This window comes from Hemicordylus capensis, chromosome 2 (assembly GCF_027244095.1).
Source record: "Hemicordylus capensis ecotype Gifberg chromosome 2, rHemCap1.1.pri, whole genome shotgun sequence".
Classification (NCBI taxonomy): domain Eukaryota; kingdom Metazoa; phylum Chordata; class Lepidosauria; order Squamata; family Cordylidae; genus Hemicordylus; species Hemicordylus capensis.
The window spans coordinates 25,201,320-25,227,740 of NC_069658.1; the positions used below are offsets into that span (position 1 = coordinate 25,201,320).

At 44.6% G+C, this 26,421-nt stretch overlaps 1 protein-coding gene across 9 annotated transcripts in view; it reads left to right on the forward strand.

Annotated features, from left to right (window-relative positions):
* SPEF2 (sperm flagellar 2) overlaps positions 1-26,421 on the forward strand; it is a 228,601-nt gene that overhangs the window by 76,584 nt on the left and 125,596 nt on the right. For 8 of the 9 annotated variants that reach the window (XM_053292083.1, XM_053292085.1, XM_053292087.1 and 5 more), the window contains 6 exons: positions 5,757-5,897; positions 7,870-7,943; positions 11,142-11,343; positions 11,506-11,694; positions 16,158-16,345; positions 17,810-17,978. In XM_053292083.1, coding sequence (XP_053148058.1) covers positions 5,757-5,897; positions 7,870-7,943; positions 11,142-11,343; positions 11,506-11,694; positions 16,158-16,345; positions 17,810-17,978 — 963 coding nt within the window. Of the gene's footprint in view, positions 1-5,756; positions 5,898-7,869; positions 7,944-11,141; positions 11,344-11,505; positions 11,695-16,157; positions 16,346-17,809; positions 18,655-26,421 lie in introns of those variants that run through there. The other variant, XM_053292091.1, reaches the window with a different exon arrangement.

A 26,421-nucleotide genomic window follows, 5' to 3' on the forward strand; every position in this document is an offset into this window, starting at 1 on the left:
GGTTTGCAGAGGTGTTTTTTACCAGCTACAGCTGGTACACCAGCTGTGGCCCTACTTGGAGAAGTTGGATCTGATTTCTGTCACTCATGCTTTGGTAATGTCCAGATTGGACTAATTCAGTGTACTCTACATGGGGCTGCCCTTGAACATGGTTTGGAAGCTTCAGCTGCTCCAGAATGCTGTTGAGGCTTCATGAGTGTCACACCCATCCTGTGGCAGCTTCATTGGTTACCAGTTCACTTTAGGGCTGGATTCAAGGTGCTGCTGTTGACCTTTAAAGCCCTATACAGCTTGGGGCTGGGGTATCAGTCTGACCACATTCACCCATATGAACCTGCCAGGGCTCTCCACTTAGTGTCTCAGGTCCTGCTCATGGCCCCACCACTAACAGAGATCTGGTTGTCTGGGACTAGAGACAGGGCCTTTTCAGTTGTGGCCCCTTGGCTTTGGAATGCCTCCCCCAAAGAGCTTCGCCATGCTCCCTCTGTGTTTTTAAAAAACAATTAAGAACACATCTTTTAAAAGAGGCTTTTAAATGTTTAAACTGCTTCTTATATCTGGTAGGTTTTTTAGTTCTCAGTTTTAAACTTTTTTAGAATACTTTGAAACTTTTAAAATTGGTAATTATAAATGTGGTTTTAGCCTGGTTTTTTATATTTAATCTTTTACTTTATATTAAATCTGTTTTGTATTTGCTGATATTGTGAGCCGCCCCGAGCAGTAATGTACTGGAGGGGCAGGGTATAAATATTTTATTAACCAATGGTCTGACTCTGTATATAATGGCAGCGTCCTATGTCCTATGAATAGTGGTTATTTAGGCAGTTATCCACACTCCCATGACGTCTATGCTTGAGCATTGTAACACATTGTACATTTGGCTTCCCTTGAAAAGTGTCCAGAAGCTGCAACTGGCACAAAATGTGTCAGCCAGACTATTGTGACTATCCGCTGTGATAACATCATGCCTGTTGTGAAGGAGCTTCACTGGCTGCCGAGTTTGTTTATGAGTTGAATTCAGGGTATTGGGTTTGACCTTTAAAACCCTAAAAGGCTTGGGACCAGGGTATCGGAAGGATCATTTGTTCCCATATGAATCTGCCCATCAGTGAAGATTTGCATCAGAGGTAGTGATGGGACCATAGCTCAGTGGTAGACTATTTGCTTTGCATTCAGAAAGTCCTTCCTGAAACTTTGGAGAGCCACTGCCAGTCAGTGCTGACAACATTGAGCTAGGTGTACCATAAGAACATAAGAACAGCCCTGCTGGATCAGGTTAAGGTCCATCAAGTCCAGCATCCTGTTTCACACAGTGGCCCACCAGATACCTCTGGGGAGCCCACAGGCAAGAGGTATGTGCATGCCCTCTCTCCTGCGGTTCCTCCCCTAATAGTTTGACTCAGTGCAGACATACCAATAGTATGACTCAGTATAAGGCAGCTTCCTGTTGGAGATGCAGCTCCTGATGTCATGGACCCTTAGCACTAGCAACCCTATTGACCATTAGGGACATTAGGGGTAGAGACAGCCCATAAGGGCATTTCCTCTCTGGCTATGATTTCTCTCCTCTGAGGCCCCTTTGTTAGTCTCAGGTTTCATTCTCTCACCTGGAGAGACAGACTTCCTCCTTTTCCCTTCCCTTCTTCTTGTATGTAGCTAACAATGAGGCATGTAGGTCTCAGTCTATCTCCCTAATGGATGTCCTAAATGAACTACTTTATTTGGTATTTTGACTCCATGTCTCCAGACAAAATTAATTAGCAGTGCTCCTCCCTTACCTGAGCACTTCCACTGGGGCCGATAAAGAAATCTTCCCCTCTTGGTCTCTCTAACAGGGTTGTTGTTGTTGTTATTATTATTATTATTATTATTATTATTATTATTATTATTATTATTAACATTTATATCCCACTCTTCCTCCAAGGAGCCCAGAGTGGTGTACTACATACTTGAGTTTCTCTTTCACAACAACCCTTTGAAGTAGGTTAGGCTAAAGGAGAGAAGTGGCTGGCCCAGAGTCACCCAGCTAGTCTCATGGCTGAATGGGGATTTGAACTCGGGTCTCCCCAGTCCTAGTCCATCACTCTAACCACTACACCACACTTATTATGGGCCCAGAGAACCTAGAGAAAGCAGACAGAAAGGCACAGTAAGTAAATGGAAAGCCTTCTTGATTAGAAAGGAGTTCCAAAGAAATAGCAGGGAACTTTTTTGTCACAGAGACTGCAGCACAGGGACAGACAGCGATCCCGAGGCAGTGCTCCCTTACCTGTGCGCCTCTGCTGTACCTGGGGCAGGTAAAGAAATCTCCCTTCCTGAGCTCTCTAACACTTCCTATGTTTGCCCTTCTGAAGAGTTTGCCTTTCTGATTTGAGTCGTGTGGTGACTGGAGACATAACCTGTTCAGTCATAGCACTCTGATCATGAAACTCCTTTCCAAGACATGCACCTGGCAGTTTCAGTGGGGGCATAGCAAGGGTGGAGTGGGCCCAGAGACAAGATTTTAAAATGCCACCCCCCCTCACTGAAGCTCAGCTCATGAAGTAAAGAAATCTTAAATGAGGCTGAATCGTGGTAACAAAAAGCATAGAAAAATGTATGTAGGTATGCATGCCACAATAGAACATCATCCGAAATTATTTTTTAAAAGGTTTTGTAAATTGTGGACGATGCAAGTCATTTAATGGTACTAGAGAAAGACATGCTGTTCTGGTAGCTCCAGGTCTGAACACTCACATCAATTTCGAGGATGAATACAGCTGAAGGAAGCCTGGGCTTGTGCGCAGCTGGGGGAGTCAGTCATGTGACTTGCCTCTGGGGGCCACTGCAAGGCAGTGGGCCCTCAGGCAACTGTCTCCCCTTGCCCTATTATAGTTTTGCCCCTGACTTTCTTTTAACAAAGTCTGCCTTGTTCTTGTGTGGTTTTAATGGCCATTTGTTGGTATTTTTATCTCCCCCCGCCTTTTGTTTTCATTATCTTTTCTCCAGCTATGGTTTTCTCCAGCTATTGGTTTTAAGCTCTGTCTGTTAGGAGTGTGCATGAACTGTTTTCTGTGGTTTGGTCCGAATTTGAACTAGACCATGGATTCTCAAACCAGTTCTGTCAAACCACCCGTCTGAGCTGGGCATTTTGAACCGACTTGAACTGGTTCAAAGTAGTTTGCCATAGGGAATAATGGGGAACTCAAACTACCCCATGGGGTAGCTCCTAGGGACACCAAAGTAGTTTGGGTGGTAGAGCATGATAGGTGCTCCTTACCACCCAACCCGCAAAACAATCTGACATTTAGGCAATTTTAATGCATTTTTTAATTTTATCTGGGTCCGTAGGTCAATGACTGACCCAAGTAGCATCCATGCCCTCTACCACCCAACCTGCTGTCCCTAGGAGACACCACAGTATATAGCCACCCACAAGCTCAACTAGAGGAACTTCAGCCATATTTTGAAAGAGTAGTGCATCTTGCAAATGCAGAATCAGATTGCAGAGCAGACCAGAGCAGTGAGTGAAGCACAAGGCCAGACATGGAGCTCAAAAAATATTATACACGCAGAGCTAACACTGTGTCAATTTCTAGCTATCTTACAAACCACACAGTTTGAAACTCCCTCCTTTTTGCTCCCCACCCCCAGCCAATGGGGGCACAGTTGCCCTGACAACCCTTGATTTTGAATGATAAAAAGCCAACAAAGAAGAAAGGAGATCGCAAGCCAATTGGAAGGCAGTGGTAGAAAACCAGCCAGCATGGGAAAAACAAGACAACAGCCATCCAAAATGGTGTCAAGGGCTGACCACCATAGCAGCTCGAACTGGTTTGGTTCACTTCGGACTGGGTTCAGTTCAGGTTGATCTCAAACCGGACCCCTTTGCTGAAGGACGGTCTGATTGAACCACTCAAACCAGCCTGGTTCGCCATGGACCATTTTGCAATCGAACCATTCTGCACATCCCTAGTGTCTGTTGGCATATTCATTTACATATATTTTATTGATTTGTTTTATTGTATAAGACCGGGTCAAAATTTCTGACTAAATAAATAAAATAAAAACCCCAACAAAGCCTTTAAATTAGAATATATGAGCTGGGATCCAAGCAACCATGCAGCTAATTCTGTGTGCCCAAGGCAGGGTTTCCCCCCGCCCACTCCCCAAGACCAATGATGTCTTACAGTTAGCTTTTGAAATGGAGATAAATCTCAAATGCAATTTCTGCTATGTGTGTATGCTCTTTTAAGATGTAGGAAAAACCCCTCACAGGACTGATTCTGGAACTATCAAAAAACACCCTTTTGAATCCTGCCTGTCCTTTTGGGCTCTAAAACTTGTTTTAGTTGCAAGAATTTTCTTTGCAATATTCACCTGCCACCTCTCAACTCAATTTGTAAGGCAGCTTAAACTTAAATAATTTACATACAAAAATTGGCTGTGGTTTCTCAGAGGCATCTGATGGGCCACTGAGGGAAACAGGATGCTGGGCTAGATAGGTCTTGGGTCTGATCCAGCAGGACTGTTCTTATGTTCTTATAACATGAACAAAACCTGAGCAACAGGACTAACAGCCACAGCAAGAACAAATTAACCATCAACATATTAACAGCCAATCACAGCTTAAAATGCTCTTTCAGAGGACTAAGATCTTTTATTGCCTTCAAAAATCACTTCTTTTTTTTTGGTCTGGCCTTTGGTGATTTCTAAATGGCTTTAAATTGCCTTAATTCATTTAATGGTTTTAATTGGTTATTCATTTTAATTGGTTTTGCTTGTTTTTATACTGATGTAAATCACTTAGAGCCATTTGGGTTGGGTGGTATAAACACGTGATGAATAAATAAAATAAACAATCTGTCTAAAGCCAGTAACAAAAAATGTATGGACAAGGTCAAGATGCCACTCAAAAGCCTAAGAAACTGTGCTAAGTGAAGGTAATTAGCCACACAGAATAGCTGGTGCCCTGAATAGGGATATGCATCCTCTCGTGCATCAAAAGTGCCTTTTTCCATATGTCCCTTAAAATCCTCTTCAGAGGCCTTACATTGAGTGCCCCTGCCAAATGATGTGAAGCTGGGGGCTGCTAGAAATAGGGCCTTTTTGGTGGTAGCACCCCATTTATGGAGTAGCCCCCCCAACGATGTTTGCCTGGTGTCATCACTGTTCCTTTTGATGCCAGGTGAGGACTTTTTTGTTCAACCAGGCTTTAAAAAAAAGATTTTAATTGTACTATTTACTGTAGTTTCTGTTTTTTGTTTGTTTTAGTATTTTTTAATTGTATGTTTTATTTTACTGTGGTTTTACTATTTTATTTGAGAGCTACCCAGAGCACATTTATTTATTTATTTATTCATTCAATTTCTATACTGCCCTTCCAAAAATGGTTCAGGGTGGTTTGTTATGGACAGCTATAAAGTATTATGCTAACATGGCAAAGAGGCACCTTTTAACATGGTGATTCTCTTTATTTAGCAGGGGGAGAGTAACTGGCCCTATCCATCCCCAGCACAGTCCCTCCAGTGGACATTGCTGGTGTCTGTCTTATGTTTCTTTTAGATTGTGAGCCCTTTAGGGGTAGGGATCCATCTTATTTATTTATTATTTATCTGTGTAAACCGCCCTGACCCATTTTTGGAATGGTGGTATAGAAATCGAATAAATAATAATAATAATTAATAATAATTATTATTATTATTATTGGGGGAATAATTTATGCATCTTATGTAGCCTGTTTTTAATAGATCATTGTCCTTTTGTTATATATTTAGAAAGTTGTAGAAAAACAGAGGCAACATGAAATAATGGCAAAGATTCAAGCAGCAATTATCCAGATTCCAAAACCAGTACCACAAAGTGCTGTGAAGGCAATTGAAGCCCAAAAATTGCTGAAAAAGAAAAAGGAAGCAGAGGTACGTTCTTTCTGATCTTTTAAAATGGCTGATTTTTGGATTTTTTTTCCTTTTTAATAAACCTAGAAATAGGTTTTTCTTTTTCCTTCAAAAAACTGTGCTACTTATTCACCTGGCACCCCATCATACACATATTTGCTTGGCAGCAAGAGATTTTTTTATGTGATGTAGGTGCTTGTAGCATTATCTACTTGATGCACATCTGCTGTGTAATCATAACATTGTGTGCGTCTGCATAAATTGTGGTATTCTTTTAAAGTAAAGCAGAGGACTATTCTGTAGACATGGAGAAGTAGATGACCAGAGTTTGCAGACAGCTGAGGTTCAGTTAATTTGGAGCCCTTTGGAAGCAGAGAATGCATCTTTCTCTCAAGAGCAGCTTTACACAATCTGACAAAAGTAAGGAAGGAGGGAACCAGAGGTTCCCTCCTTCCTTACCTTTTGCGGACCATGTGAAGCTACCCTTACTATATAAAAATGTGTGTAAGAGCCCATGCATAACCCCCTCTTGCCATTTTAGTAAGGCTTTCTTATACATCTAAATAAAGGGGCTTATTTAGTGTTTAGTTCAGCAGTAAGGGGCCGAGGTGGATTTTTTATGTCCCTAATTGTTTTATGTTATTGTATTAGTTGGTTATTGTATTATGGTCTGTAGACTAATTAAGGCATATTGATGATGATGATGATAATGATAGTTCAGCAGTATCAATTTAATGTCAGAAGTGTTGCAGAAAGACACAAGATTGCTGCTGAAAATGGCAACCACGTGGAGATCTGCTTCCCTGTCATAACAGCTAGTGGAACTTAACCCTTGTCTTGGCACCATTATGCTGAGCATTTACCATGTAGAAATTTTCTACAGCATTGGCGGCTGCTGGCCGGGGTCAGAGAGAGATTCATCACCATCATTTCAGACAGGAGTTAAGTATTGCTATAAGTTACAAAGGGAGAGTAGAAGCTGTGCATTTGGTTGCCATTTGAGGCAGCAATAGTCTGGAGTGTGCATGTGCACATACACGTGCTTGTGTGTGGTTTTTGGCTTTTCTTTTTGCATTGTCAGTTTCATCTTAACTGACTGGCTGACGGGTCAAGTATTGTAGAAGGTTGCACCAACTTTCCTTTGAACCCAGCAGTCTTTCACACGTAATTTTGTGTAAGCATTGGGGTATGCTTTTAGTCACAGCCCAAGTAGCCCCATTCTAGAAGGAGGCTCGAGAGATGGAGGTATGCCCTTGCATTTCGGTAAGACATTTTGGTAAGGTAAACTCGCTGCCACATCTCTCTGCTTTCTCTCCCCCAGTCCTCTGGTAAATGATGTCTTAAGATAGGCCTGCACAACGTGTGTCTCAGAGGTGCTTTGCAACCCCCTTGTTCTACAGTCTCAGCTGTGCAGCAAGAACCAGAGACTGCTTGTGCTCCTGGAGGCTGTATTTGACTTGGTGGGTCAAAAATTGGGCAGACCTCTTTTGGGCCATAGTCTCAAACCTACCGTGTTTCCCCGAAAATAAGACAGTGTCTTATATTAATTTTAGCCCCAAAAAATGCACTAGGGCAATTAGTGGTACATCAGAAATTACTGGTAGGTCTTACTTTCAGGGTAGGTCTTACTTTCGGGGAAACAGGGTAGCAAATGTTATAAATGGTAACCACTTTCAGATGGGTAGCCATGTTTGTCTGTTGCAGAAGAATATATTGTGGAACTTTTAAAAATGAAGAGATTTATTGTAGCATACGCTATATGAACTACAGTCTGAAGAAGTCTGGATAGATGTAATGGACTGTAGTCCATGAAAACTTATGCTGTGATAAGTGTGTTTAGTTTTTCCCGTGCCTAAAGACTTTGCTGTTTAATCACAAATAGTGTAAGTGCCACAACATGGACTTCTTGTTAATTTTCTAGTGCATTTTAAAAGTATAGAATGGCAAAAATTTGAAATGCTTACACAATTCAAATTCATTTGCTATTTTATAGCTCACGTATGCAGAAATTAGGAAGTTTGAACAGCAGATGAGGAAAGAGCCTTCCTTCTCCAGACTCACTGAAAGGTAATGATTAGAACTGGTGACTTAGCTTCATTTTCCTACTGCATTGTATAGAAATGGAAGCAAGCGTCTCCCAGACTTGATGTTGCCAGACATGCAGGTAAATAAGTATCCCTTCAAGGCAAGCAGCTTTCTGTGTGGGTGGGCAGATAAAATGTGTGTCTGCTATCAGCAAGAAGGCTTATCTGTCTATACTCTCTTCCTTGTTTTCATGTTTAAGAATGTAAGAGGGGCCCTGCTAAATCAAACCAAAGGTCCATCTAGTTCAGCATCCTGTTTCCATTAGTGGCCAGCCAGATAGCTCTGGGAAGCCAAGAAGTGGGGCATGTAAGCAAATAGCGCTCTCTTTCACTGTTGCTTCTCAGTAACTGGTCACTGTTCTCCCTCTCTTACAACACTAGAACCAGAGGTCATCCCATGAAACGGAAGGTTGGGAAATTTAGGACTGACTAGAGGAAGTACTTTTTCACACAGCACATAATTAACCTATGGAATTCTCTGCCACAGGATGTGGTGATGGCCACTAGCTTGGATGGCTTCAAAAGGAGCTTAGACAAATTCATGGTGAACAGGTCTATCAATGGCTACTAGTCTGGTGGCTATAGGCCACCTTCAGCTTCAGAGGCAAGATGCCTCTAAATGCCAGTTGCAGGGGAGCAACAGCAGGAGAGAAGGCATGCCCTCACCTCTTGCCTGTGGGCTTCTCAAGAGCATCTGGTGGGCCACTGTGTGAAACAGGATGCTGGACTTAATAGGCTTTGGGCCTGTCAGTGAGTGGAAAGAGTTTTGTTCTGGGCGGCAGTATCAAGGCAGTGTGCACACACACACCCCTCTCTCTCACACACACACACGCACACACACAGAGAATTAACGCGCCGCGCAAAGTGCAGCCTGCAAAGATTTTTAATCTCCCACCACCACCAGGCCCTCACCTCGACATTCTGCCGGTCTCTCTGGGGAGGGAGGCTGCTGGGGGGAGCCGATGCCTCCCTCCATCCTCCTCTGGCTCCATCTGCAGATCTCAGTGGAGGAGGAGGAGGCAGTGGCCCAGCCGGGGAGAGAAGGAAACGGGGCAATGCTTCCTGGCGGGGGAGAGAGGGAAACAGGGTGCTGGGCAGTTGGGCGGCGGTGGCGGGCGCAGCAGAGACTGTGTGCCTGCCAGAAACTGCTGCGCGGGGACCTGGGGACTTGTGCGCACACGCGCACCTTAGAGGGAACCGCACTTGGGCCTGACCCAGCAGGGCTGTTCTTATGTCTTTAAGTTCTTATACTGCATTCAGATACATGGTTAATGAAAAGTATTTGTCACAATTGTTCCTTTTAAGGCAGAGAGTTCATTACACTGGCTGACGTAACAGGCAGCCCTGTATTGGCATTAGGGAACCACCGGGGCTGCTGAACAACTTGAAAGGCAACCCAGATGATACAGCAAAATGGGGCAGAACAACTTAAAATTGTTTCTGAGCAACCACATAGTACTATTTCCGTCCCTCTTCTTTGGAACACTCTTCTCCCTGAGATTCGTTCAACCCCCTCCCTGGCTGCTTTTAAGGCCCTTCCTAAGACCAGGGCTGTCCTTAGGGCATGGCAAGCAGGGCGACCGCCCTGAGCCCTGCTGCTTTAACCCCATTAGAATTAACTGGAAGGGGGCCCCACACTGGCTGATTTGTCCCAGGCCCCACACCCCGCCAGGGCTCTCTAAGGACATCCCTGCTTAAGACCCACCTGTTTCGCCAGGCATTTGCCCTTTAATAATTTTTTTAAAAATTGATTGAGGTTTAGGTTAAAATAAACTAAGATTAGTCATGATGTCCAATACACCCCAGCTCAGATTATTCTAACCTACTTACTTGAAATAGGCTGCAGTCTGTAGCCAGAGTTTGAAGAGAGTTTCAGATCATGGTTAATTTCAAGTAAGTAGTAGGGATGTGCATGGAACTGCGGCAGGGAGGCTCGAAGGCGGGGTGGTGGTGGTCTCCCTTTAAGAGTGGGGGAGGGGGCACTTACCCCTCCCGCCGCTTTCCCCCCACCAGCATCTGTGTTTATTAATGTGCCTGCATGTGCTGGCACGTCAGCGACTTCCGGTCATATCTGGAAGACGAGGGCAATGGGGCAGCAGGGAGGTACACTGCTGCCCCAATAGACATTAATAAACACAGACACCAGTGGGGGGAAAGTGGCAGGAGGGGTAAGTACACCCTCCCCTGTTCTTAAAGGGAGACCCCCACTGCCTTCGAACCTGCGGAACCGCCGGTACTTCGAACCGGTTCCATTCACATCCCTAGTAAGTAGGTCAGAATAAACTGAGACTAGTCAGTTTGGATGTCACAACCAGTCTTGATTTATGCTAATGTAGATCGGAAGCAGATGCTCACCCAGGCATAGGAGGAAGCACTGGCTTCTCAGCCTCAATGAAGCCGTGTGGGACCAGGTGTAACCATGGTTCCGTGTTATGGCTGAACCAGCCCTGTTGAATAACCTATGCCATGATATGCCCCTACAATGAAGGAGCAAATGAACAGGGGAAACAAGACAGAAGAAAAGGTATCTCACTACAAATATTTATATTCCACTTTTCAACAAAAGTTCCCAAAGCACTTTACGAAGTAAAAAAGAGGGTTCCCTGCAGCAAAAGGGCTCTAATGTGGGCGGGGGGGGGGCGAGTAGACACCAGCAACAGCTACTGAAGGGATGCTGTGCTGAGCTGGATAGGAACAGTTGCTGTCCTCCTGCTAAATATAATAGAATCACCACATTAAAAGGTGCCACCTTGCTCCCTGCTGGTTAGCAGGGGTTACCTATTTTCTTACCTTTTTTTTCCTGCTGCCTTTTTCTTTTACCTATTCTGTAACACTTTTGACTGAGTTCTTCTCTAACAAATCCTAAACACTTGCAACTACACTTACATTCATACCTTGTTACACTTGCTTCTCCCATTCCTCCCCCTGTGCATGCATGCACACACCCCATGGCCTTTTCCCCCTCCCCTCCCCGCTTCCCACAATTGTCTGTTCATCCTGTTGATAGTCAGCCTGTTGCCCCAAGGACTGTAGATTCCTTGGGGCAATGCCCTTCTTTTGCTCTGTAGATCACCATGTACATTCATGACACCCTAAAATAATTAACAAAGGGATGGAACAGAATAGCAGCAGCTCCCTTAACGACATGCATACCATTTCATGTCCCAACTTCTCTTCTTAGCACGATGCACGTGATGATGCACCCGCAGGAACTGGACAATTCAGCCCCGGCCATCACAGAGTTATTGAACACCTATTCAGATGATGAATATATAAGAAAAATTCAGAAACGTCTGGAGGAGGACACCTTTGCTCGTGAGCAACGGGAAAAAAGGCGGCGGAAGATGTTAAGAGAACAATTAGTAGCCCATGAGGCACAAGAAGTGAGTTATATGTGCTGCCTTCTCATTATGAACTGCATGTAGATGACATTGCAATTGCTTACCAATTTGCACTATCTGACGCCATGTCACTTCCACCCACCTCCAGGGAGGGTGGAAATGGTGGCCCAGTATATTGTAGGTTGCTTTTTATTTTTGTTGTAGGAGGCGTATAGGGAAGAGCAACTCATCAACCGACTGATGAGACAGTCCCAGCAGGAGCGGAGAATTGCTGTCCAGCTTATGCACGTACGGCATGAGAAAGAAGTGCTGTGGCAGAACAGAATTTACAGAGAGAAACAGTATGAGGAGAGACGACTTAAAGAATTCCAAGAAGCTCTTGACAGAGAAGCGGTAAAGATTCGTTATTGTTGTTGTTATTTTATTGCTTTAAAAGTATCCGTCCATTTTTAATAATCATAGTGGCATGCATTTATTCTGGCATGGACTGAGGAGCTGCTGGTTTGTATGGCTAAAGGCCCTCAGCTTGTGGCCAGAGAAGCCATTGTAACAGGCAGCACAAAAGGAAGCTTAAAATAGCCAGAACGTCTTAGTGGCCTTGAAGGTGAGGTCATCAAGTCTAACCCCACTGTCCCTAGATAAGATCCTCAGATTTAGCATTGCCGCCTTTTCACTTGACTGACCAGATTGGCATCATCTTGACCTCTTGCCTGAAGTGAAGGTTGTAAAGGCAGAACACAAAATTACACCCAAGTCCTTTTTGCTATTAGTGCAAAGGCATGAGCAGTCGTCGTACACACATGTACATAGGTCCAGCCTTGCTGGATCAGACCTGAGGCCTGTCTCGTCCAGCATCCTGTTTCCCAGAGTTGGCCTATCAGATGCGTCTAGGAAGGCCACAAGCGGGAGATGGAAGCATGGCCTTCTCCCACTGTGGCTCCCCTGCAACTGGTATTCAGAGCCCTCCTGCCCTCCAAGAGATAATAGCAGCACAACCTGATCCTGAGCAGCCCCACCCCATGCAGCAGCTGTTCAGCTTCAGGGGGGAAATGGAAGCTCTGTGACATGCTTGAGATTTGAGTCTGGTTTGATCCTCACTGTTGTGTGATGTGGGAGCAGGCCCCAGAACACGCCCGATTTCCCCCTGCAACTCTGAAATGCAGGGAAAGAGTGGTAGTGGTGGTGGAACTAGCTTTGGGGGAAGCCTGTTTTTATTTCCTTATCATCCTGCCTGTCCTCCTTGAAACTAAAGTCAGTAGACACAGGGCTCCTGGGCAATCTCTCATCAGGCAGTGGCCAGACCTAGACTTTCTTAGCTTCAGCAAGGTTGCTGTCCCTTGTGTCTTCAGCACATGGCAAGGCCTGGAGAGTTCCAAAGGAGCAAGTTGGGTGGACTCCAGTTGGAGGCAGACTGAGCCCTTACCTACCTCTGAGTCCAGGCTACCCCTCCTGGGTGTGTGGTTTTTGTCAGATAGGGCCAGATTTTTCTGTAGTGTAGATAGGGCCAGTTTTTCTCTCCCTGCTAATTATAAGAGAATCACCACTTCAAAATATGCCTCTTTGCTCAGTTAGCAGAGGACATGTTTTCACCACTTAATGACCTTCATTAAATGGTAAAAACAACCCTTTTTTTCAGCGGCCCTTTAGAATGTGGAATTGATCTGCTGTTCACTTTTGTTGTTGTTGATTGTGTTCTTCCTGGTGCTTGGTTGATTTCTGCTGTAGCCTTTGCTGTTTTGTTTGTAATGTAATGGATTATTTATTTATTTTAACATATTTGTATACTGCCCACTACTGAAGTCTCTAGTCAGTTTACAGCAATAAAATAAACCAAGAAAATTAAAAAATTAAAACCTAAAAACTAAAATTAAAATACCCATTAAAACTACCAGACAGCTAAATCACTTGGCTGAAGAGATGTGTCTTTAGTCGTAGTTCTTTCCTAAAAGCCAGCAAGGATGGAGCAGCTCTAATCTCAGCAGGTAATGCATTCCACAGCCCTGGGGCAACAACAGGGAAGGCTCTCCTTTGAGTCGTCACCAGACTTGCCATCGGCACCCTCAGATGAACCTCTTGTTTCTTTTTTCTAAGTATTTGGTTTTATTTTTGTTTTGTTAAGTTGTGCACTGGCATTTGGGTAGAACAATGGTGTGTCTGTGTATAAATAAATAACCCCATTTGGCTTCCAAAGAACCCCACGTTTCAGAGGAACATAGGGAGATACTTTATATCGAGTCAGACCATTGGTCCATTAGCTCAGCATTGTCCACACTGACTGGCAGCAGCCCTTAAAGGTTTCAGGCAGGAGTCTTTCTCAGCAAGGGTGCAGATCCCCCGGCCCCCCACTCCGGGGCAAGTATTTTGTGGAGTTCCTCCCTCTTTTTACTGAACTCTTCCACCAAACCTAATAACCCACATCTCCCCGCAAAAGTGTCTTTCCTCTCCACCCCACAAACAAAAATTGTGAGGAGTTGCTTCTCAAGCTTCCCCTCTGTCTGCATCTCTGTTTCCCAGCCCTACCTATAGATGTCAGGAATTGAACCTTGGACCTTCTGCATTAAGCGACAGGCCCATCCCTTATAGGGGTGTGCACAAAACCACCAACTGCGGTCCGGCACTGGGGTGGGGGGTACCTTTAAGAGCGGCAGGAGGGTTTACTTACCCCTCCCGCTGCTTTCCCACTCTGTTGCCATAATGTTCAAAGTAATTGGGGCGGCAGGATACCTCCCTGCCGCCCCTTCCCCGAGATTGCTGGGAAAACCTCCCAGGAGTCCTTTGCGCGCGCGCACACACGTCACAGAGACAAGCGCGCGCTTCACCCTCCCGCCTCTCTTAAAGGTGCCACCCAGGTCCGGACCGTTCCGGAGGCCTTTTCAATCGCCTCCGGACCGGTCTGGGCCCATCCCTAATTCCTTACAGTTCACTGCAATGTAGTTTGTAAACTGCTGACCTTGGCCACAATGTGCTGCAAGATGAATGTAAGAAAGAAGCGAGCTCCAAATCGCTTGAGGAACTGAGCCAAGCCACACATTCTGGAGGAAGGCAGACGTTTCTAGATTTTCCTGATTTAATTCTGTTCTGAGAGTCCCAGCTTGAAAAGCATTCATCTCCTGATGAACAGCTGAGCATTGCACATGAAAATCTTAGGCCGTGAGCTCAATGCATAAAAATCTGCCGAATGTGGTGCCATGGGCAGTATATCACTTCTGCACACCCTGCTGCCTAGTGCAGCTCATTACTAAAGGAAAGGCTGGAATCTTTTATAAGGGCTGTGCTGCCACTTCTAATACTGGCTGAGTTTTCTTCTGAAATTGTGTACACGCACATACCCTGGCCAGTAGAGGCCACTGTTTCATTGTAACTAGCGTATTGGAGAGGATTACAGAGACAGAGCCCAGGAAGAGCTCTCTGTAGTATGGAGGAGGCACCACTAAAGTTATCTCAGGAGTGGAGCTACCAGCTGGGAGCTGGCTGGCTGAAGGAATGAGGGGGAAAGGCAGTGGTGGGAAACGATGCCTAATAAAGGGGCAGAATAAATGGTGAAGAATAGTAAGTAAATCTTTAATGGAGCATTCAAGGAATTGAGTTACTAGACCCAGGACAAAATAATGAAATTGCATACTCACTGTAGCATTAGGTACTTTAAAAAAACAATAATAATTGGGAAAGTAATACAGTTAAACCTGTAAAATGGAGCTATTGCTGCCAGCCCTGCCTGGCTGTTCAAGCTCCTGCTCTGTGCAGGCCTTCTTAGCCACTCGTGCCAGCTAGACCACACAACACAACCACCAGATTATGAGGAGAGCTGGTCTTGTGGCAGCAAGCATGACTTGTCCCCAGACTATGTTAGGCTGATCTGTACTGGACCTGTATCACTTATGGATGTATTGCTGTGCACCTTAGATGAAAAGAGTGATTCCTCTTGGGAGGAATCCTGGGAGGTTAATCCTGCACAGGTTATGCTCCACCTAGGTAGCAGAATTTTGACTTTCAATAATAGGTGGCAACCCTAGGGGAAGAGGGTGACAAAGATGACCAGTAAGGAAACTGGGAAGTATGCTGCAGTGTTGGAGTATTTCATTATATAGGTGTATTGTATTTCAATATATATCTAGGCAAGTATCTTGCAGTTCTATTGGGATCAATATAAATATATTTTGAGGCCATACTCATATTTACCTAGTAGCTCTAAAATGGGGAGAGGCATTTGCAAGGGAGAAATGCCACTTTCTCCTACACACCATCTATAGCCAGTTTCTAAGACAATAGCCTATGGGTAGGTATGGTGATAGGGATGTGGTGGGGAAGGCTGTCAGTACTCCCCCTGGCTGCCAATTCCCCCCTGCAAATCCTTCCCTCCTCTCCAGATCCCTGGTTGCCAATTCTCATCTGCAAATCCCTGACTGCCAATTTCTCCCAGCAATTCCTCCCCACATTCCTAGTTGCCAGTTCTCCCCTGCAAATCCTTTTCTCTTCTCCAAATCCCTTACTGCCAGTTTCCTCCAGCATCTCCCCCCCCGCCCCATCCCTGGTTGTCAGTTCTCCCCTGCAAATCATCCCCTCTTCTCCAAATCTCTGGCTGCCAATTCTCCCCTGCAAATCCTGACTCCACTGCATCAGCATTACCCAACAAAGATAGGCTTGGAGACATGTGTTTGCCAAGGTAACCTGTAGTCCTGGCTTGAGACTGTTGTTTATGTGAAGTCGTGCTGATTTGGACTCCCTTTCATGAAGGATCCTCATGAAATTTGGATTTTTATTTGATTTCAATATTTAATGAGTTTGTTTTGCTAACTCATGTTACTCAACAGTTACTTCTTTTTAAAACCGTTCTTCTAAAAATAATTCCTTTGTAGGCTCTTGCAAAACAAGAGAAAATTGAGCTTGAAGAACAAGCCGTTAAAGAAAAAGAATTGCATGCAAAACTTTCTGCCGAAAGAGCTGAAGCTCGCTATAAGAAGCATTATTCCATTTGTTGGGAAGTGGTTGAACAAATCATTGACCTATCAACCAAAATAGGAGAGTATCGAACACTGACAAACAAGTAAGTAGTAGTTCTTGCTTTTCTTCCAAAGCTGCCGATGTAGGCTTCTGTTCAATAGGATCCCCCGAGATAGAGACTGGAGAACAAAAAAGCAGTCAGAGGCAGAAGAAAATTCACTGAAGCCCAAAGGCTCATTCTGACACCATCCTGATCATCCAATTAAGAACATAAGAACAGCCATGCTGGATGAGGCTCAAAGCCCATCCTGTCCAGCATCCTGCTTCCCACAGTGGTCCACCAGATGCCTCTGGAAAACCCAAAGGCAAGAGATGAAGGCATGCTCTCTCTCACTGATAATTTTGGGACCCTGCTGAAATTGATTTGGCACTCAATGTCTATAATGCGCTGCTTGATGGTTGCTTTTGCCTGGTCGTAGCCCATGCTGAGCAGGATCAAGGGAGAAAGGCCCAGGGTTCACCCGAGTCTTCCTCCTCCATGGTCCCACAGCTTCTCGGCTGGCCGCTCGTCAGGCTGCTCTGCCTGGATGCCCACCCCGCCTGGGGCTTCTCTGGCCTCTGCTGCCGAGGGAACGTTGGAGCTGGTAAGGCCAGCAGGGACCCCCACCAGACAGTGACACACATGGGTCGCCCATCTAGGCACTGACCACACTAAGACCTGCTTCGCTTCAGCAAGGTGGCTGTATTGTGTGCCCTCAGACCATGCTCTGGGACCTAACCCCGAAGCTCATTAGGGTTGTGTCCAGGAGCGTCTCCTGCCTGGCCTGAACCCTCCAGTTCTCTCCTCCAGCCAGTGGCCATTGTTGCATAGAGTATAGGGATAGGTACCTTCCCTGGCCAAGCGCTTTTCTGGTCAAGGTTTGCTTTTTAATCAGCCCATTTCCACAAATAGTGAGGCTTAGTGAGAAATACAAGCTAAGCCTGGCTGAAGATTGTCCCCCAAATAAAGTATGTGATAGCACAAGGTGTCTGACAACCACTTTCTAAAAAGATCAAGGATTAGTTCATGAAACAGTCAAAGTGTGATGACATTCTTCTAAATCATAGCCAGACGCATTTAGACAAAACTGTTGTCTTCAGTGGCTTCTTATTTGAGAAACTGTACTGTAAATAATGCATACGGTCCACCCCCTCCTATATAAATGCGAGTGTTTTTCAGTAGGAGCTTGTAGTTCTGCATCTTCCAATATGTGGTACTAGTCTTGTAATCTGTCCTGGGCTATTTTAAAACGTTCTTGTAGCTCAGAGTATAGTGACTGCTGCTTCTTTGCATGATAAAAGAGCAGCAGTCCCATTCCTGGCTACAGGAAATTTGATGGTCTCCTTGAACCCAGAGAGCAATGGATGTCTGTGGGTGTTCTGTCTACATCTGAAGAATATGTTGAGTCCTATTCTCTACAGAGTAGCTCATGTTTAAGCTTGTTTTGTCATGTGGCATGTTTGATGTTGTTGCTGATCCATCATTCCATAGATCTGACCACAGATTTCTTTTGCTCAATTTCCACAGCTTAATCCCCGTAAGGCTGATGCGTGACTGGAAGGAGCTCTTCTTAAAAGGAAAACCAATTTATGAGCAAGCTGCGATCGACCCTCTGCCAGCTGAGCCAACTCCAGAACAACTTGTAGAACTGGACAAAATGAATTTGCTAGATGAAAAAGATTATGATGAATATAAGGTACTTCCAACTGACACGGCCTAGTGGAGGAACATGCAACTCACACAATTATTGCTCATGACTGCCACCTTTAGTCCGTGACGCTGCATAGATCTCACTTAGCAGTTTCTCTTAGAATTTTACACACATTTTTGCATGGTTAAATGTGCTTCATGTTCAGTTTTCCTGGGACTAGATGATGTCTTGAATCACTGCAAGTTTTGAAGGCTGTGCTGTTGTTAACCATTTTCTTGTTCAGCCAAAAGTGCGGTAACATCAATATGCAAGTTCACCAAAGCTGTGATAAGGGAACTCGTAGCTACTATAGAAGCAGCAGGTAAACTGTAGAACATCCCACTGTGCTAGAAAATGTAACATAGAGAAGTCCAGGAAGCCTAATATGAAATAAACACTACGTCTGTCACAAAATGAGTAGTCTTGTTTCATACAATGCAGTCATTATCTGATAAAAGGCAGCTGGTGGATTAGTTCTTTCTAGCTGAATTCTTGGTATGTTGAGATCAGCTTATTTTGGGGTCATGACTTTATATAAGGCAGTTCTGAGAAAGAGCAATTGCCATTATCACTTCTGTGTAGGAATCTTAAATGAAACATAGCTGGGTGTGTATGATGTGTGTCTTCTCTGGTTTTCAAAAGCAGACTGTCATTAAATAATTGAACTCTGAATAATCTGTCTCTTCTTAAAAGTTTTCTATGGAATTGCTTTCCAATCCTCATTATCCACTTGGGTGCTTTGCAAAATGGAGACCTCCCTAGTTGCTTTGGGAACTTTTCTAGCAGCCTATTTAAACCTAGGAAGTACCATTTTAGCAACTAGCCTGTGTTTTTTATCATGTTTGGGAAATGACTACCACATTTGTATGTTCTTTGTTACCACATCCTGAACCAGGTTGGTACATTTTATTTTGTACTAAGTAGTAAATCTTTGCTAGTAGTTGGTATTGTGGATGTCTTACTACAAAATAATTGAGGTTTTTTTCTCTCTGCAAAAAAAAAGAAGTTGTGAAAGCTGTTTAATACAGGTGGGTCTTGTTATCTGCAGTTCCATTATACACAGTTTCACATATCCATGGTCAGGAAATATAGACCCGACCTTCTTATCCATGGTATGGCGGTTTCGCGTATCCTGTTTTTGGAATATGGTTTCATCCTTATATGGTCATGCTCTTCCTGCACATGCTCATGGATTGTGAGAGGAGTTTGGAGGAGGATGGAGGAGTGCTTTGGTCTGCATTTCTTGAGTGTTTTGTGCCGAAGAACAGCCCTCCTGGATCAGGCCCAAAGCCCCCCTGGATCAGGCCCAAGGCCTGTGTAGTGGGCCACTCTTTCCCACAGTGACCCACCAGATGCCTCTGGGAAGCCCTCAGGCAAAATCTGAGAGCATGCTCACTCTCCGGCTGTTGCTCCCTTGAAACTGGTATATAGAGGCATCTTGCCTCTTAGGTTGGAGGTGGCCTCTAGCCACCAGACTAGAAGCTATTGATAGACCTGCCCTCCATGAATTTGTCTAGAAGAAATGGTTTCTAAAAGCCATTTTTGATAGCATTTTGCAGTTTTGTGGAGCCTTTGGTATTCATTGGGAGCCTTTAGGAACAGGGGCGTAGCAAGGGTGGAGTGGGCCCAGAGACAAGATTTTAAAATGCCCCCCCCTCACTGAAGCTCAGCTCATGAAGTAAAGAAATCTTAAATGAGGCTGAATAGTGGTAACAAAAAGCATAGTTTTTAAAATATCTATCTATCTATCTAACAAATTATTTTTGTGAATTGTGGACGATGCAAGTGATTTAATGGTACTAGAGAACGGCATGCTGTTCTGGTAGCTCCAGGTCTTAAACACTCACATCAATTTCAGAGGATGAATACAACTGAAGGAAGCCCGGGTGGGTGCGAGGCTGGGGGAGTCAGTCATGTGACTTGCCTCTGGGGGGGGCCCAAGGCAGTGGGCCCCCAGACAACTGTCTCCCCTTGCCCTATTAGAGTTACGCCCCTGTTTAGGAAGCACTGCTGTAGAGCTTTTGGAGGCTTTATGGAGCTCTTCTGTAGAGCCTTTGCAAGCCTGTGGGAGCCCTTGTGAGCCTCTAGGTGCTGTTCTTGAGCCATTCCTGTGGAGCTTCTTGAAAGAGCCTATTGCAGCAAGCACCCCGGTAAGATACGGATTATCACTTTAATAAATTTAATTTTAATTTTGATAATTATAGTACTGTACTATATGACTGTAGTTAATTTAAATTGCAATTAAAATTCAATTGACTTTAAGTATCCATTAAAAATTGCTTTTAAATACTGTATCCAGGATTAAAAATTGGTTTCAAATACTATACAGTATCCATTTAAAATTGGTTTCAAGTAGTACAGTGCTGTACAGTACTCTATCCATTAAAAATTGATGTTAAGTACTAGAGGTGTGTGAGGATTGTGTTTGTGCAGTTCGGTCTGAATTTGAAACTGAATTCGGAGCAGTCTGAGAACTGGTTCAAACCGGTTCACCAGTTCAAATGACTGTTGTAAAGTTAGGATTAGGATAACACTTAGGGCAGCCATGGTGAGGGCTGGCAGGGAACACTGGTGGCGGGTGGCAAGAGGCACATTTAGAAGTAAAGGAGAAGGTACTGCTAGTGCTTAACGTGTACTGCAGTGGCGCTTCCCCCAGCAGCCCGTGGTGCATGGTGTGGAGTCCTGGCTCCCTACTGGGCCCTCACTCAACTGCCCTCCATGCCTGCTGGTGGGAGCACATCTACAGAACATACTGGTAAGCACTAGCAGCAGCTTCTAAAGATGCCTCTCGATGCCCTCCCCTCCCCAGCACTGCCTGCTTGCCCTCACCATGGCCTCTCATAAGCTTTATCCTATTCCTAATAATACCTGTATCACAAAATAGGTTATAACTCTGAATATAGAGATTTGCGTTTGGGGCGGTATACAAATACATTAAATAATTAAAAATAAATAAATATGGCTTTCCTTGGAAGAACATCTATTTAGGGAGTTCATTTAACATTCACACTAATGTTTGCCTCCTTATTCCCAGAAATACTGCAGTAGTGTTGGTTGCTAAGTTGCCCCAATGAAATCCAGTGGATACCTATGGTCTTTAGCGGGCTTGAGTTGGAGATTTAAACTCAGCCCATCTTTTTCCAGTGCATGATGGTTATCGATTATCATAGAGCTAGATACCATGTCGCACTGGGTATGTTTGGATGAAAAACTTGTGTAGTATGAGCAGATCACCAGGTTAGTAACCATAGTTACTAACTGTGTGAGCCCCTGAGCAATGCTGCACATTTACAGTGTGCTGCAACTTTTGGTTCTTTCCTTTATGTTACCTGCATGTATTGATAAAATGGAAACAAGCAATATCACTGTGACTGTACATATGGTTGTATCAAGACTGATTTCACCAATGCCCAAAGGCATATCTGTGCATCAGCAGACCGCTGCACAAAAAGAACCTTAATGCAGTCTTAATAGACAATTCCATCTAATTGTTTTTATTTTGTTGTATGAATCAAAGGAATTGAGAGCGGCAACCATTTGGGCATGCACCAAGCCGAGTGTTAAGCCTAGAAATTTGCCTAATTCAGTTGTGATTCTGTAAGGGTGGGGTGCAGGGCAAAGTGAAGCCATGAAAGAATAAAGTAAAGGACTTGGGGATATTGGCTCATCCCTAAACAGCTGTGTGCTCAGATGTTCATCACTAATTTGGGGGCAATTGTCTAATGCAAGGCCAATTCTTCAGAGTTACTCCTCCTTTATATTAGCCAGTACAAATGGAACTCTCATTTAGTTCTTTGTAATGTAGATATAGTTTGAAATTAGGACCAAACCTTATCTTCTTTAAACTTAGGGTTATAGCTCCCCAGGCTCATCCTCTGTGCTGTACAACTCAGAATGCATTTGCAGCCCTTATCAAAATAGTGTTCTGCTAAAAAAAAAAAGGAACAAATTTGGCTTTATGCCACTTTTAATCTTGATTCCACAGATTTTGTGCTTAAAAATAGACTTATAGAGCGAACGGGTTCTCTTCTAGCTGAGACTTAAGAGTTAAAACATCCTCCCATTGCTACTCTTAACTCTCAGTCCTCATCTGGGAAGTGATTCTTGAGAGAAGTGCTATAATATACTGCTATTTAGTTTATTTTTTATTTTTACATTTATATCCTGCTCTCCCTCCAAGGAGCCCAGAGCAGTGTACATGGTCATGTTTATCCTCACAACAATCCTGTGAGGTAGGTTAGACTGAGAGATACATGACTGGCCCAGAGTCACCCAGTGAGTTTCATGGCTGAATAGGGATTTGAACTCGGGTCTCCCTGGTCCTAGTCCAACACTCTAATAACTACTCCACATTCTTTCCATTGTAGTTCCTTAGATGTAGTCAAGCCAGTAGTCAGTGTAAGGTAGGGTTGTGAGTAGTGTGATAAACCCAAATAATCCTGCATTTCTTTTCTTTTTTCTCCTCCACTTGAATACCCTCGATAGTGTGGTGACCCTAAACAATCCTGTGTTTCTTTTTCTCACTTTCTCACCCTTGAACTTGAGATAGAGTAGATCATCCTTGTGGCTATTGCATTGTCCCTGGCAGGTCTACTATCCTTTCTGTTGGCCTCCTGTGTTGTCATGGTATATGTGCTTGTTCTCTTTCCAAAGCTTAGGCAGCTGCAGTATCCAATCCCCAGTGACAAGTGGGGTTCTTCCTTTCAGAGGTTTTGAGGGTCTTTGGGTTCATTCAACACACCTGAGACATGCAAACCACACCAGTGACTGTACAGAGCCCTGCAAAGGCTTGCTGCCTTGCCACATGGCAGATGCAAGTTTTCATAGGCTGTTGTGTTTTCATGAGTAGAGTGTGATGTAGATATGGAAAAACCCCATTGCACATTGTAGCATGTTTCCCTTCACCCTGTAGTCCTTCTTCCTACACTTCCAGTTGTGTACTCATATATTAATTGGGAGCAGGAGAAGTGTCCTGTCCAGATGAACCCTTTGATGCACAATGACACTCCTCTCTAGTCAAGAGTTCTTCCAGCACCAGCCTCTGTCTCCCCCACTCCTAACCAAAAAGATATGTGGCAAGTTTATGAATCCATCACTTATTGACAGTCTTGTCTTGGGAAACACTAAAGTATTTTCTAGGTCATGGTAAAGTGAGTTAAATCTCTGATAGGCACAAAAGGAAGAACAAAAGAATAGTGAAATATGGACAAGACAATATTTTGGTTCATGTGGAATGGTTCCAGTCCTCCAAATCTTGACTTGGAAGATTAGAAATGAGCCTGCTTTCCTTCCTTCCTTCCTTCCTTCCTTCCTTCCTTCCTTCCTTCCTTCCTTCCTTCCTTCTCATTCACCTCATGTGCTCATCATACATTAGTTACTCTCTGGTGCAGACAAACCGTAGTTTTATATTACATCAACCGCAGCAAACTATGGTTTGCATTGCCCTCTAACCTAGGACTGGAAACCATTGTTTGAAATTTGTTTCCAATCTTGGGTTGGAGGGCAGATGCAAACCATAGTTTGCTGGTTCAGATATAATGGCAAACAGTGAAGCGAGTCTCACAATCGGTGAGACCCGCCTCCAGAGGGTTTGCGGGGAGAGCGGGCTAAGCCCACTCTCCCCGCGGACGATCATTGAGCCCTCCCTGGGCAGCCAGATCGGCAGCCCACACAACTGCTGGCTCTGTCACGGAGCTAGCAGGGGCTGCGGGGATCGGGTGCTGCACGGCCCCCAGAAGTTCCAGCATGCTCTGCGCAAGTGCGCAGAGCATACTGGAATGACCTCCGAGCCTGGAGGCTGCTTTTTAGCCTCCCATTCGGGGGTCTCCGCGTGAGTTGCTGCGGCGCAGAGCCGCACCACGGCAACACACGATCATAGAGCCCTGGTTAGCAGAGTGCTTGGTCCGCTAACTTGGGCTTAGGGGAGGGCTCCGTAAGTGGGTAACACGCTTGAGCACAACCGGGCTTGCCTGCGAGCCCAGTGGTTCTCACAGTCTCCAGAAAGCGGACTAGGCTCCCTTAGCCCACTTTTTGGTGATCGTGAGAATCGCCTTTATGGCTTATAGATGAGAGGGTATGAGCACAAAGCTTGCTGTTTTTAATGGTCTGGAGGATCAGAAATGTTGTGTGGACTCACTCACCAGAAAAAGCAAAAGGGCTTTCTTCAATGTGGTCTATGCACACACACAAATTTGGTGAAAATCTCTGTCTAAAGAATCTGAAAAATGAGATATTTGTAGTATATTTTCATTGACACCTTACTACATGGGCATTTTGTCTCTGCATCAGTTGTAATTATGTTGAAGTTCTTCCACTTGGCTGTCGTAAATTTGGCAGGCTAGCCAGATGGAGCGTAAAACAGGCAGAGGTAGAAGTATAATAGCAAAGTCCTACAGGAAGAAATTCTCCAAACCAGGTTCAGTCTGAGTCAAATCCAATCAATCCAACAGAGTCCAAATTGAAGTTCATGGGCAAGGTCAACACAGTCCAGGGTCCAAACATGGTCAAGGCAATACACGAACACAGCTGATTAGCTCACAAGAAATTGACGTTGCCATCAGCAGGGTAGCTGTGCTGCAGTTGTCTTAAATAGGCTGACCCCCGGTGCTGTTAATCAAGAGTTCCTGAGTCAGCAGCTTTGCCTATTGTTCTACACATGCAGTTCCTTAACTCTTGTTGTCTCTTGGACTGACGGCTCTCCACAGCTGAGACCAGTTGCTCCTCCTCCACAAGAGCTGCCTTACCCGGCTCTAACTCATTTTCAACTCCCCATGCGTCGGACCCACTCTCCTTTGCAATTTCTGGTCCTTGCCCTCCCTCCTCTGCTGTAACCTCTGTCCCCTCCTCCAGCTCCTCCTTGGAGTCTTCCAGCAAACCAGTAGCAAACCATTCTGCTAATCTTTCACAATGTTCACAATGTTCTTGCAAATTGATAATATATTTTTAAAAAGTGATTGAGTAAAAATCAGTAGACCCACCCAGTGAGATGCTTCACGAGAATGGCTCTCTCCATGGAGCAGCTTCCCTGTGGTTGCATTAAAAGCAGCCACTACAGTACTGTTTGCAGCTGTAGATCAGGTTTAAGCTTGCTTTTCCAGAATGTTAACATTTCCCACCAAATACTAAGTGGTTGGGTTCACAAGTCACATCAAACCAATGGTTCAGTTGAGCTCCCAAAGTCTAGAGTGTCCATGCAAGCCCTACTTCCAGTCTCAGAAAGGATATGCCAAGATAGGGCATGATGTACAAACTACTACTTGAATACTGAATTCAGTACTGAGTTCAACAGTTGAATATTGTTGGGTTGAATACTGTTGGGTTGACTATGACCTACTGTGGCGGATTAAGAGCCTTTGTCTCAGAGCAAGCACATGTGAGGGGAAGAAAAATGCTGAATTATCCCCTCTGCGCTTCCCTAGCAAGGCTTTCCTCTAAACTTTCCAGTATCTCTGGTAGTTTCAAAAAATGGCTGCCACCACTACCCCTCTTCATCTCAGAGTATGACCCTCCCTGGGCTTGGGGTGGAAACCTCAAGGAAACTCTCCTTCTTTTGCTATGGGAAAAATAAATCTATTTATTTATTTTATTTATTTTTACATTTATATCCCGCTCTTCCTCCAAGGAGCCCAGAGCGGTGGGCTCCTTAAATACTCAAAAATTCTCCATGTGCAAGCCTACGTGTGGTGAGAGAACTGGTAGCTGATGACCCAGCCTGAGGCGTGTTTGCACCAGAGCGGGGGGGGGGCCTTTTAGACACCCCCCTTCTCTTAAGCCAAAAGATTCACTCGGAGAGGTTGGTAAAATGCAAATCACAAAAAGAAAGAAAAAGCTTTATCCAGATGCTACAGACTGCTTTGGTCTGAAGCTCCCTTAGCTTTTAGTTACAGGTAAAAATACTCAGTGGATACAAGAATACTTCAAAAAGCACCCCAGCTGATGTTAGGGCGGCACACTTTAAAAATCATGGTTACCCAGTTGCAAAGAACATGGATGTTAAGGTACCTTTTAAAAGCTTACAGATAAACCATCATAAAACATTATTAGGGATGTACAAAGCACACATAAGGAAACAAAAGTCTAACACCAAGTCTGACTAAATGAACTTTTCCCTAGACTACTTCCCAAAGCCAAAAGCCCTGGCTTCATTTTCTTCTTGAACTCACCGAATTGTGGTAGAGGATTCAAACTTCCTGCCCTCCTGGCTTCCCCGGAACCTGCTGCAGGGACATTCTCCTGCAGCCTTTATGGCCGCATGTCTTACTCTGCACTCCCAGCCAGCTTCTTCTAACAAAGGAACCTTCTCTTCCTCCTCATGGCTCCCTAGGTCCCACCCACCTGGTGTGCTGATTGGCTGAGCTCTGGAGTTCACCAGCTTGTCAGTCAGGACAGGGTTCACTTCCAGTTAGTTCTTTAGGGAAGAGGAGTGGCTGGTCACTACACCCCCCTCCTT